This window comes from Anolis sagrei, chromosome 7 (assembly GCF_037176765.1).
Source record: "Anolis sagrei isolate rAnoSag1 chromosome 7, rAnoSag1.mat, whole genome shotgun sequence".
Taxonomy (NCBI): Eukaryota; Metazoa; Chordata; class Lepidosauria; order Squamata; family Dactyloidae; genus Anolis; species Anolis sagrei.
In genome coordinates, this window is record NC_090027.1 from 23,003,349 (window position 1) to 23,015,175 (window position 11,827).

The window sequence follows — 11,827 nt, forward strand, 5'->3', positions numbered from 1 at the left end:
TTCCAATTTAGAAAATTATAAAATTCAACGCATCCATGTCACAGGGAGTATTTTGGCACCAAAAGCCTAATCAATGATGGCTAGTTTAGGATTTTGAAAGATCAAAGCACTCAACAAATGCGCTGCAAACAAAGTCCTATTGAAATGGACAATCTCATTGGGTATCATGCTTTGAATCCATTTTCCCCATTGCTAAGGACTGGATCAACAGTGTCAAATAATGAATCTTGGAATGTGTTATATGGTCAGTGTAGACACATATCATGCTGTTTGAACTGCCTTATTTAATAGTGTAGATGCAGCCTGTAATAACAGGAGCTTTTTTGTTGAGTTCCAGGGCCAGAGAAGCAAATGGCGAAAACAGACAAATGGTCTGCCTCAGGGGAATGTGCTTGCTCCATCACATTTACACAATTTACACTGCCAGAAAGGACAAAGAGTTTCATCTATGCTGACGATCATGCCAGCATCACTCAAGCAGGGAGCTTTGAAATGGTTGAACAGAAGCTATCAGAAGCTTTAGGTGCTCTTATTGCCCATTACAGGGAAAAACCAGCTAATTCCTAATTCAGCTAAAACGCAGATGTGTGCTTTTCACCTTAACAACAGACAAGCATCTCGAGCTGAGGGATACCATGATGGAATCGCACTGGAACATTGCAGCACACCCAAATACCTGGGAATCACTCTTGACCATGCTCTGACTTATAAGAAGCACTGCTTGCATATCAAACAAAAAGTGGATGCTAGAAATAATATCCTACGGAGCTGTCTGGCACAACCTGGGGATCACTACCAGATACAGTGAGGATATCTGCCCTTGTGCTTTGCTACTCTGCTGCTGAGTATGCATGCTCAGTGTGCAATACAGCTCACCACGTTCAAACAGTGGATGTGGCTCTTAATGAGACATGACGCATTATCACAGGATGTCTATGCCCCACACCACTGGAGAAATTACCCTGTTTAGCTGGTATTGCACCACCTAACATCTGCCAGGAAGTAGCAGCCTATAATGAAAGGACCAAGTGAGTGTCATCTCTGGCCCATCCTCTGTTCAGATATCAGCCGGTATGCCAATGGCTTCAATCAAGAAATGGCTTCCTAAGTTCGAGAGAGATACTCACAGGAACACCTCAGCAAACAAGAATCCAAAAGTGGCAGGTTAAAACCAGCAGTTTAATTAGTGCCTGAGACCAGATGAGAAACTCCCTCCTGGGCACACAGAAGATTGGGCGACCTAGAAGACGCTGAACAGACTGCGCTCTGGCACCACGAGATGCAGAACCAACCTTAAGATATGGGGCTTCAAAGTCGAGCCCATGACATGCGAGTAAGGAGAAGAGCAAACCACAAACCACCTACTACAGTGCAACCTGAGTCCTGCCACAATGGAGGACCTTCTCGCAGTGACACCAGAGGTGCTCCAAGTGGCCAGCTCCCGGTCAAAGGACATTTAGCAAAATGCCAAGTTTAAAACTTTGTTTTTGCTTTTAAATACATGTTAACTGTACCCTCAACTCACTTCTGACATGAAAAATAATTAGTCTGTAATCCATGCTGAACTTCTCCATCAAAGAAACAAACAAACAAAAAACTCCAAGGACTTCTGCTAGTAATTTCAATTGATACTTTTAATGAGAGACATTATAATGAGAATACACACCAAGAAATTAGAGAGCTAGAAAGATTAGAACTCTCAGCAGAAAGCTGCAGAAAGGCAAAGAACAAACTCAAAAGGAGGCTGCTTTCAGTACAAACAGCAACTTGCATCAGTTTATTTACAATCCTGTGCTGTGCTTTAAAAAAAGGAAAATATTGTGAATAAGGGTGACATACACTCTCAGCCTCCCAAAGACCCTAACCAAAGACAAATTCCTTCATGTTGCCTGCATTGCGAATGAGAAAGAGGCAGGTTTGGAACTTGCAGAGCATATCCAACAAACCCTGGAAGGCCAAATCCAGCAGGCGGTCACTTGTGGACTCTTCCATATCACCAACACCCAGGTTTAAATCCATGCCTTGACAATTTTCCATCTAAATGTGACTTTCTAAAGCAATGCAGTAAAGGCAAGTTAGGAAGGGGAATGTGGCAACCTGCTCCCCATAGGCATGTTCCACCTCGCACGGAGGTTCTGAAGAGGCAAAGCAATAGGCCTGACTCCTGGAGATGCACACACATGGCAGCAATGCAGTCAAAAGAAAGGCGAAGGGTTGCTGTCAAGCTGGCAAAATATAGGGAAAAGCATTCGCCCGGGCCCAGGGTTAGAGTGAGCCGTCTTGCCCACTTTCCATGGGATTCCTCCTTTCTCAAAGCGACCCTCAGCCTTTACCAAAGGGAACCCTGAGGCTCCGTTGCATCTCAAATGCAGGCAGCGCTTCCTCATCCAGAAAGAAGGAAGGAGCCAGAGAGAGGCCTCCTGCTCCTTTGGCTCCCAGACCAAAGCCACTGAGGGATAATCGGTTCCCTCTCCAAAAGGCAATGAAAGAGCAGAAGCCCCTCAGCGCTTCACCCGTCGCTTCTCCAGTTCTTCTTGCACCCGCCGCCTCAGCGCCTCCTTCAATGCTGGCTCCAGTGGGTCCTGGGCACTGACCTTCTCCACCACCTCCTCCGGGTCATGCTCCTGAGGGAGAAGCAAAAGGAGAAGATGACGTAAAAGGAAGAAAGAGTGGCTGCAAAACATGTTGGACGAATGGGCTTATTAACAAAAGACCCTACTCATAAATGCACAGCAAAATAACTTATCAGCAGCAGCGTGACCCAGCATCAGTAGCCCAAAGTGACAAAAAGAACAAAAACACACAGACCAATGGTATCTGTTCCTTAGGAGGCTTTCCTTTATAGCAAAATAATATGGTTGCACTATTTATAAGAACTAGGTTTCCATAACACGAACAAAGTTCTTTATACTTCCTTCTTTGCTTCCACGTTGGGCTTCTTTCTCATGCAGAGGAACAGCTTCCTCTCACGGAGCCTCTTCTCACACCGAAGTTACATAGGAACTTCACACAGTAGTTTCATACACAGCAGCCTTCACACACTGGAGCTTTAAACACGAGGCTTCTCTCACACAGAAGTTTACCTCACGCTCTCCAGGACAACACTAGCTTTGGCCCACTGACTCTAACAGGCTTCGGCGTACTCATTCTCCTTAGGACTAGCTTTGGCCCACTGACTCTAACAGGCTTCGGCCTACTCACTCTCCTCAGGACTAGCTTTGGCCCACTGACTCTAACAGGCTTCGGCCTACTCACTCTCCTCAGGACTAGCTTTGGCCCACTGACTCTAATTTTAGCCTACTCACTCTCCTCAGGACGACACTAGTATGGCCCACTGACTCTACAGGTTTTGGCCTACTCACTCTCCTCAGGACTAGCTTTGGCCCACTGACTCTAACAGGCTTTGGCCTTCTAACTCTTTCAGTGCTTGATTCACACTTTTGTAATCAAAAATACCTAGTTAATTTTTAATATTTCTGACAAGGCACAGGGAGGAACTGCTTGGTGGTGGCTCCCAAACTCTTCGGACAGGAGGCAAGGTGGTGTTAGAATTGAGTAAACTACTTGGCGGATTCATGGATAATTGTAAAGTTAGGTTTCTCTCACTTCCTGTTGTCTTAGCTATGTTCTTATCTAGGAGTCATTTGTAAGTTGGATGTTTGTAACTCGGGAACTGCCTGTATGTATTTTATGTTTCAGTGGCTTCTCTGTGCAATCTGGCATGATGGTTGTCAGAATGTTGTCCAGGATTTCTGTGTTCTCAAATAATATGCTGTGCCCAGGCTAGTTCATCAAGTGCTCTGCTATGGCTGACTTCTCTGGGTGAATCAGTCTGCAGTGCTTTCCATCTTCCTTGACTCGTGTGTCTGGGCAATGCTTAAATGTCAGGAGAGCCCAAAAAACTCACAGCAACCCAGTCATTCCAGTCATGACAGCCTTCGACAACGCATTACGATTATAATCATACATGCTGCTACACAGCCAGACAGGTAAGTACCTGGTGCACAACAACGGAGGTAATCTTGCCACTGTCGGCCTCAAAGTCCAGGCAGAAGAGAGCCGGTCCATTGCCATCCGGATCCGTTCCGGAGCTGCTCTCGCTGGATCCCTCGTACTCCAGGCTTGTTGGGGCTTCTGCATGACCTGGAAAACAAAGAGGAAAGGTTGTAGAGGTGGGCCGCCTTTCCACAGATGCCAAGGGGCACCCTGCATTCACCCCAGGCCAACTCTTTTTTCTGAGTCCTGCAGGGCTGTTCTTTGGACACTTGTTTATTTATTTATTTGCTATATTTCTATACCGCCATTCTCAGCCCAAGGGCAACTCATGGCGGTTTACAAAATGGCACAATCTGATGCCCACAGCAATACAAGATAATTACACATTTAAAACATTTAACATAGATAAAATTCATTACAAATAACAGCAATAAAACATAATTTAAAATCGTAAGTCCTCCGCACTTCATTACCAATCATTATCCAGTCGCGTTGTCCAACTGTTCCGAGATCAGAGTTTAATAGTTACACTGCGTTTGGAAAAGCCTGCTCATATAGCCAGGTTTTGACTTTTTTGCGATACGTTAAGAGAGTGGGGGCCGATCTAATGTCCTTGGGGAGGGCATTCCACAACCAAGGGGCCACCGCTGAGAAGGCCCTGTCTCTCGTCCCTGCCAGTCGAGCCTGTGAAGATGACAGGACCGAGAGCAGGGCCTCCCTAGAAGATCTTAAATTCCTAGAGGGTTCATAAGGAGAGATACGTTCGGACAAGTAAGCAGTGCGGGAACCGTTTAGGGCTTTATAGGCTAAAGCCAGTACTTTGAATTGTGCTCAGTAGCAGATTGGCAGCCAGTGGAGCTGGCGCAACAGATGCGTTGTATGCTCCCTGGGCACCACTCCTGTTAGCAACCTGGCTGCCACCCATTGGACCATTTGAAGCTTCCGAACAGTCTTCAAAGGCAACCCTATGTAGAGAGTGTTGCAGTAGTCTATACAGGATGTAACCAGAGTGTGGAGGATTAATAACTCCCAAACTGCAGACCTGTGGGATCGTGATAGCACCCCATTTTGTCAGCGCAACTGCAAGGAATAGAGGGGGGAACCTACCTTTACGGCAGGGGTGGTAGACTGGCTGGTCGGGCTTCCGGGGCCGTGCTGGGGCTGGCGTGTGGCGCTTCTTCACTTTCTCTTTGGCTTGCTTCACTTCCCGGTCATAATCATCCCTGAAGCGGGAAAGGAGAGGACAGTGCAAGGCTTTTTATGAGACGCTTTGATGATGGCATAATAATAATAATAATAATAATAATAATAATAATAATAATAGTCCTAGACACTTGGGAAGTGTCAGATGTGCGATCCAAAGGCCAATATAGTGATCTTGTTTGCTGTGTACTAATCTTGTTGTGTATCAAAAAATAATAATAAAAACTGCACTCCAAACCAGAGCTGAAAGCTGGCACAACAAAGCCTTACATGGGCAGTTCCTTGAGAAGATTGAAGGAAAAGTTGACAAGGAGAAGACCTGGTGATGGCTCATGAATGGAACCCTGAAGAAGGAGACAGAAGGCCTGATTCTTGCAGCCCACGAGCAAGCCATCAGAACCAATGCCATTAAGGCCAGGATTGAAAAATCAGCGGATGATCCAAAATGCAGACTGTGCAAGGAAGCGGATGAAACCATGGACCATCTCCTCAGCTGTTGCAAGAAAATCGCACAGATGGACTACAAATAAAGACACAACTCTGTGGCCCAGATGATTCACTGGAACTTATGTCACAAGTACGACCTGTCAGCAGTAGAGAATTGGTGGGATCATAAATCTGCAAAGGTCGTGGAAAATGAACATACAAAAATACTGTGGGACTTTCGAATCCAAACTGACAAAGTTTTGGAACACAATACACCAGACATCACGATTGTGGAAAAGAAAAAAGTCTGGATTATTGATGTCGCCATACCAGGTGACAGTCGTACTGAGGAAAAACAACAGGAAAAACTCAGTCATTATCAAGACCTCAAAATCGAACTGCAAAGGCTCTGGCATAAACCAGTACAGGTGGTCCCAGTGGTCATTGGCGCACTAGGTGCCGTGCCAAAAGATCTCAGCCGGCATTTGGAAACAATAAAGGAAGCAGAGAAGGAGGGGGAGACAGAGGGGAAGGAGGGAAGGAGAGAAAGAAGGGTAGAGAAGGAAGGAAGGAGAGAAGGAGGGAGAGAAAGAGGGAGAGAAAGGGAAAAGGAGAGAAAGAGGGAGAGAAAGAGGAAAGGAGAGAAGAAAGGAAAGAAAGAAGGGTAGAGAAGGAAGTAAAGGAGGAGGGAAAGAAGGAGGGCAGGAGATAAAGAAGGAAAGAAAGAAAGGTAGAGAAGGAAGGAAGGAAAGAAGGAGGGAAGGAGATAAAGAAGGAAAGAAAGAAAGGTAAAGAAAGAGGGAGAGACAGAGGGAAAGAAGGAGGGAAGGAGAGAAGTAAAGAAAGAAAGGTAGAGAAGGAAGGAAGGAGAGAAACGGAGGGAAACAGGGAAAGAAGGAGGGAAGGAGAGAAAGAAGGAGGGAAGGAGATAAAGAAGGAAAGAAAGAAAGGTAGAGAAGGAAGGAAGCAGAGAACGAGGGAGAGACAGAGGGAAAGGAGGAGGAAAAGAGAGAAGGAACGAAAGAAAGGTAGAGAAGGAAGGAAGGAGAGAAACAGGGAGAGAAACAGAGAAAGAAGGAGGGAAAGAAGGAGGGAAGGAGAGAAAGAAGGAAAGAAAGAAAGGTAGAGAAGGAAGGAAGCAGAGAAGGAGAGGGAGACAGAGGGAAAGAAGGAGGGAAGGGGAGAAGGAAAGAAAGAAAGGTAGAGAAGGAAGGAGAGAAGGAGGGAGAGAAAGAGGGAAAGAAGGAGGGAAGGAGATAAATAAGGAAAGAAAGAAAGGTAGAGAAGGAAGGAAGCAGAGAAGGAGAGGGAGACAGAGGGAAAGAAGGAGGGAAGGAGAGAAAGAAGGACAGAAAGGAGGGTAGAGAAGGAAGGAAGGAGGGAGAGAATGAAAAAAGTGAAAGAGGGAAGGAAGGAGAGAAGGAATGAAAGAGAGAAAGAAAGAAAGAGGGAGGGAAAGAAGGAAAGAGACAAGGATGGATGGAACCAAAGAGCAAAGGAAGTGAGAAAAGAAACAGGTAGAGAAGAAAGAAAGAAGAAGGGAAAGAAAAAGAGGGAAGGAAGGAAAGAGGGAGGGAAGGAGAGAAAGAAAGAAGGAGAGAAAGAGGGAGGTAAGGTTGGTACAGCTAGTTGTAAAATAATTGTATAGTCAGGGGTCACCACAAGATGAGGCACTGTATTCAGGGGTGGCAGCATTAGGAAGGTTGAGAAACATTGGTATAGAATGCAAGGTCAGGGGGTTCCCTTCCAAAGCAGAGAGTGGGGGGAATGGGAAGGGAGGGCCAAGGGGGCGGGGCCCCAAAGGAGGAAGCGTGGGGGAAAGGAAGCCTCTACCTGCCTCACCTGGCCACCTGGTTCCGGCGGATGTGCCGGACGAAGCCGTGGCTCATGTCCAAGCGGCCCCCGGGACGCCCCCCGGAGAACGAGGAGGAGGAAGTAGCCATGGAGGAAGGAAAGAAAGAAAGGAGAAGGAAGGAAGGAAGGGAGGAGGAGACCCAGAGCCCCGCCCCTCTGCCGCCGAGCCCCGCCCCCAACTGCCGCCTTAGAACTCAGAGAGCATCACAAAGTGGGAAGGGACCCCCAGAGGACATCTAGCCCAACCCCTTTCTTTCTGCCCTTCATGCAGTTACTTACTTAGGCGATCCCTCGTTTTCCGAGGAGGATGGTCTTCCAGAATTCTTGTGGGTCCTTAGGTGGCTGTGGAGCCCTATTCTTCCTCTGCATCTTTCCAGGTGGAAGATGGTCTCGGTCGGGGTTGGCTTGATGCGCCTTCATCTTGGCACGTTTCTCTCTTTCGCCCTCCACTCGTGCCTCTTCACATTCTGCAGCACTGCTGGTCACAGCTGACCTCCAGCTGGAGCGGTCAAGGGCCAGGGCTTCCCCGTTCTCAGTGTCTATGCCAGAGTTTTTAAGATTGGCTTTGGGCCCATCTTTCAATCTCTTTTCCTGTCCACCAACATTCCGTTTTCCGTTCCTGAGTTCGGAGTAGAGCAACTGCTTTGGGAGACCGTGGTCGAGCATCCGGACAACGTGGCCCGTCCAGCGGAGTTGATGGTGGAGGACCATCGCTTCGATGCTGGTGGTCTTTGCTTCTTCCAGCACGCTGACGTTTGTCCGTTTGTCTTCCCAAGAGATTTGCAGGATTTTCCGGAGGCAGCGCTGATGGAATCGTTCCAGGAGTTGCATGTGATGTCTGTAGATATTCCATGTCTCACTGGCATATAGCAGGGTTGGGAGGACAATAGCTCTATAAACAAGCCCCTTGGTATCCCTACAGAACACTCAAACACTCTCTGCTTCATTTGGAAAAAATAATTAGGTCCCTCGGATATAAGCCGAGGGACCTAATTATACCACAAAAAACTGGGAAAACGTATTGACTCGAGTATAAGCCGAGGAGGATGAGAAATGTAGCTGCTACTGGTGATCGTCAGTAGGTTAAATGTTTTTGAGTATTTACACAAAACTGTAATTTAAGATAAGACTGCCCAATTCTAATTAAACCATTATTCTAACCTCCTTCAATATAAATGTGCTTACCTATTACCTATAATGATAGAATAAAATAATAACATGTAATAACATGTAATAAAAATAATAGAGTAAATAATGGAAATTTAATTTATTTATTTATTTATTTATCGTGTCATCCGCAACCAGAATATTGTATTACATTTCTAACAGAACAAAACAAACAGATAAAAAAAACCCAAAAAAACCCACAAATTTTGCAAACTTGGTAGCTAATTAAATGTCCCATTTCTTAAGGTTGGCTCTGCATCTCGTGGTGCCAGAGCGCAGTCTGTTCAGCGCCTTCCAAGTCGCCCAGTCTTCTGTGTGCCCAGGAGGGAGTCTCTCATTTGGTCTCCGCCATTGATTGAGGTTCTGGGTTTGAGCCTGCCACTTTTGAACTCTCGCTTGCTGAGGTGTTCCAGCGAGTGTCTCTGTAGATCTAAGAAAACTATTTCTTGATTTAAGTCGTTGACGTGCTGGCTGATACCCAAACAAGGGATCAGCTGGAGATGTCTCTGCCTTGGTCCTTTCACTATTGGCTGCAACTTCCCGGCGGATGTCAGGTGGTGCAATACCGGCTAAGCAGTGTAATTTCTCCAGTGATGTAGGGCGCAGACACCCTGTGATAATGTGGCATGTCTCATTAAGAGCCACATCCACTGTTTTAGTGTGGTGAGATGTGTTCCCCACTGGGCATGCATACTCAGCAGCAGAGTAGCATAGCGCAAGGGCAGATGTCTTCACTGTATCTGGTTGTGATCCCCAGGTTGTGCCAGTCAGCTTTCGTATGATATTGTTTCTAGCGCCCACTTTTTGCTTGATGTTCAGGCAGTGCTTCTTGTAGGTCCAGAGTGACTCCCAGGTATTTGATATTGGATCAAAGGTAATTTTAATACGAATTCATTACGAGTTTAGAAACTTACGAACACGATCAACCAAGCCTACTTTTCATAAAACACTGATGGTTTGAGAAAAACATTGTCGCAGAGAAGAAGTTACTTTTCAAGGATAAAAGTACCGTGTATACTCGAGTATAAGCCGACCCGAATATTTATTTATTTATTTATTTATTTCGCTAATTTCTACCCCACCCTTCTCAACCCTCGAGGGGGGACTCAGGGCGGATATAAGCCGAGGGACCTAATTATACCACAAAAAACTGGGAAAATGTATTGCCTCGAGTATAAGCCGAGGAGGGTGAGAAATGTAGCTGCTACTGGTAATCGTCAGTAGGTTAAATGTTTTTGAGTATTTACACAAAACTGTAATTTAAGATAAGACTGCCCAACTCCTGATTCAACCATTATTCTAAACTCCTTCAATGTAAATGTGCTTACCTATTACCTATAATGATAGAATAAAATAATAAATGTAATAACATGTAATAAAAATAATAATAGAGTAAATAATGGAAATTTAATAATAATTATAGTACCGTAATAATAATAAATGTAATAAATGTAATAATAATTGAGTAAAATAATAAATGCAATAAATATAATACAGTAAAATAATGTAAATGTAATAATAATAGAGTAAAATAATAAATGTAATGAAAGCAATAGTAGAGTGAAATAATGTAAATGTAGGAATAATAATAGAGTAAAATAATAAATGTAATAAAAATAATACTAAAAGCAGAGTAAACTAATAAATAACCTTGACTTGAGTATAAGCTGAGGGGATTTTTTTCAGCCTAAAAAGGGGGCTGAAAAACTAGGCTTATACTCGAGTATATACAGTACATCAGGACAGAACTAGTTCCCTTGTACTTCCCTAATTTCCCAGCCGCCTGAAGTATCGAACTATAGATACTTTCCAACAGAGTGTTCATAGGCAGAGAACAATACACTATAGCTGTGCCCTTGTTAGGATCCCACGTGTGCCTTCCTGCCTGTCAAAGTCAAAGAGCCAATGAAATTTGTATTAGCCAGCTTAGACCAATGAAATGATTGATCTTTCAACACCAATGATAATATGTTTTCAATTCTTTGTCAAATTGATAAAAGCTTTGTAACCCCATTTGAGGGTGCGACAAAATCTTTGATTATATTTCATGTTTGTCATTATTGCGAAGGCCCACAATAAAAGCCTTTGTGGTAGGAATCCAACTTAGGGCCTCCTCCTTGCACTGCTACATGGGCCTTTGAAGGGACTCCTAAGCTTGGGCATTTGGAGTGCTAGTGTGCGCACAAGTTTTAACTGTGTGAAGGTCCTCTCGGCCACCACTGACATCTGAGCATCAAGCATCAGCCACGTTTTGACTTGCTTCCGAAACGTTAAAAGGGAAGGAGCAGATCTAATCTCTCTAGGGAGAGCGTTCCATAGCCGGGGGGGCACTGCTGAGAAGGCCCTGTCTCTCGTCCCCACCAAACGTACCTGTGACGAAGGCGGAACTGAGAGCAGAGCCTTTCTGGACGATCTCAAAGTTCTAGATGGTTTGTAAGGGGAGATACGTTCGGAGAGGTAAGTTGGGCCAGTTGAAACATTCACACCTAGCTCCAGCAGACAAGAGTCCTTTGTCCCACCCTGGTCATTCCACAGATATATAAACCCTTTTTCCTAGTTCCAACAGACCTCACTACCTCTGAGAATGCTTGCCATAGGTGCAGGCGAAACGTCAGGAGAGAATGCCTCTAGAACATGGCTATACAGCCCGAAAAAACCTACAACAACCCAGTGATTTCTGCCATGAAAGCCTTCGACGATACATAATATTACAATGTTATATTATTATTGTTGTTGTTGTTGTTCAGTCATCTCCGACTCTTCGTGACTTCATGTACCAGCCCACGCTAGATCTCCCTGTCGGCCGTCACCGCCCCCAGCTCCTTCAAGGTCAGCCCAGTCACTTCAAGGATGCCATCCATCCATCTTGCCCTTGGTCAGCCCCTCTTCCTTTTACCTTCCACCTTCCCCAGCATAATTGTCTTATTATTATTAATTATTATAATTAATAATTATATTTACTATTATTATTATTATTATTATTATTATTATTATTATTATTATTATTATTATATTAATTCAGTGGAGCTCCTCTAATGGGAGCCTTTGAGGGCAGAAAGAGAAGCCAGCCACTCTTAGTCTCAGCTGCATTAGAAGGATAGGATGCCTTCTGCGCAGGCGCAAACTTCCATCTCTCGCCGCGCATGCGCTGACGTCAGTGTGCCGGGCGGGAAGCCTGGCG

At 45.1% G+C, this 11,827-nt stretch overlaps 1 protein-coding gene across 1 annotated transcript; it reads right to left on the bottom strand.

The window, feature by feature from the left end:
* Nucleotides 1–1,615: 1,615 nt before the first annotated feature.
* On the bottom strand, nt 1,616–7,622 carry C7H2orf68 (chromosome 7 C2orf68 homolog). Its single transcript, XM_060786946.2, has 4 exons — nt 7,468–7,622; nt 5,104–5,219; nt 3,998–4,143; nt 1,616–2,624 (listed from the first exon to the last, which is right to left on the bottom strand). Exons 1-4 carry the CDS (start codon nt 7,566–7,568, stop codon nt 2,502–2,504), a joined length of 486 nt encoding a protein of 161 aa, XP_060642929.2. The 5' UTR covers nt 7,569–7,622; the 3' UTR covers nt 1,616–2,501.
* Between the last annotated feature and the right edge of the window lie 4,205 nt (nt 7,623–11,827).

Bases quoted from the DNA above. Each gene is read 5' to 3' on its own strand.
- C7H2orf68 (XM_060786946.2), bottom strand. From the start codon at position 7,568: ATGGCTACTTCCTCCTCCTCGTTCTCCGGGGGGCGTCCCGGGGGCCGC. The intron at 4,144-5,103 runs GTAGGTTCCCCC...TTTGTTTTCCAG, and splicing joins CTACCACCCCTGCCGTAAAG to GTCATGCAGAAGCCCCAACA. The intron at 2,625-3,997 runs GTACTTACCTGT...CTTCTCCCTCAG, and splicing joins CCTCCGTTGTTGTGCACCAG to GAGCATGACCCGGAGGAGGT.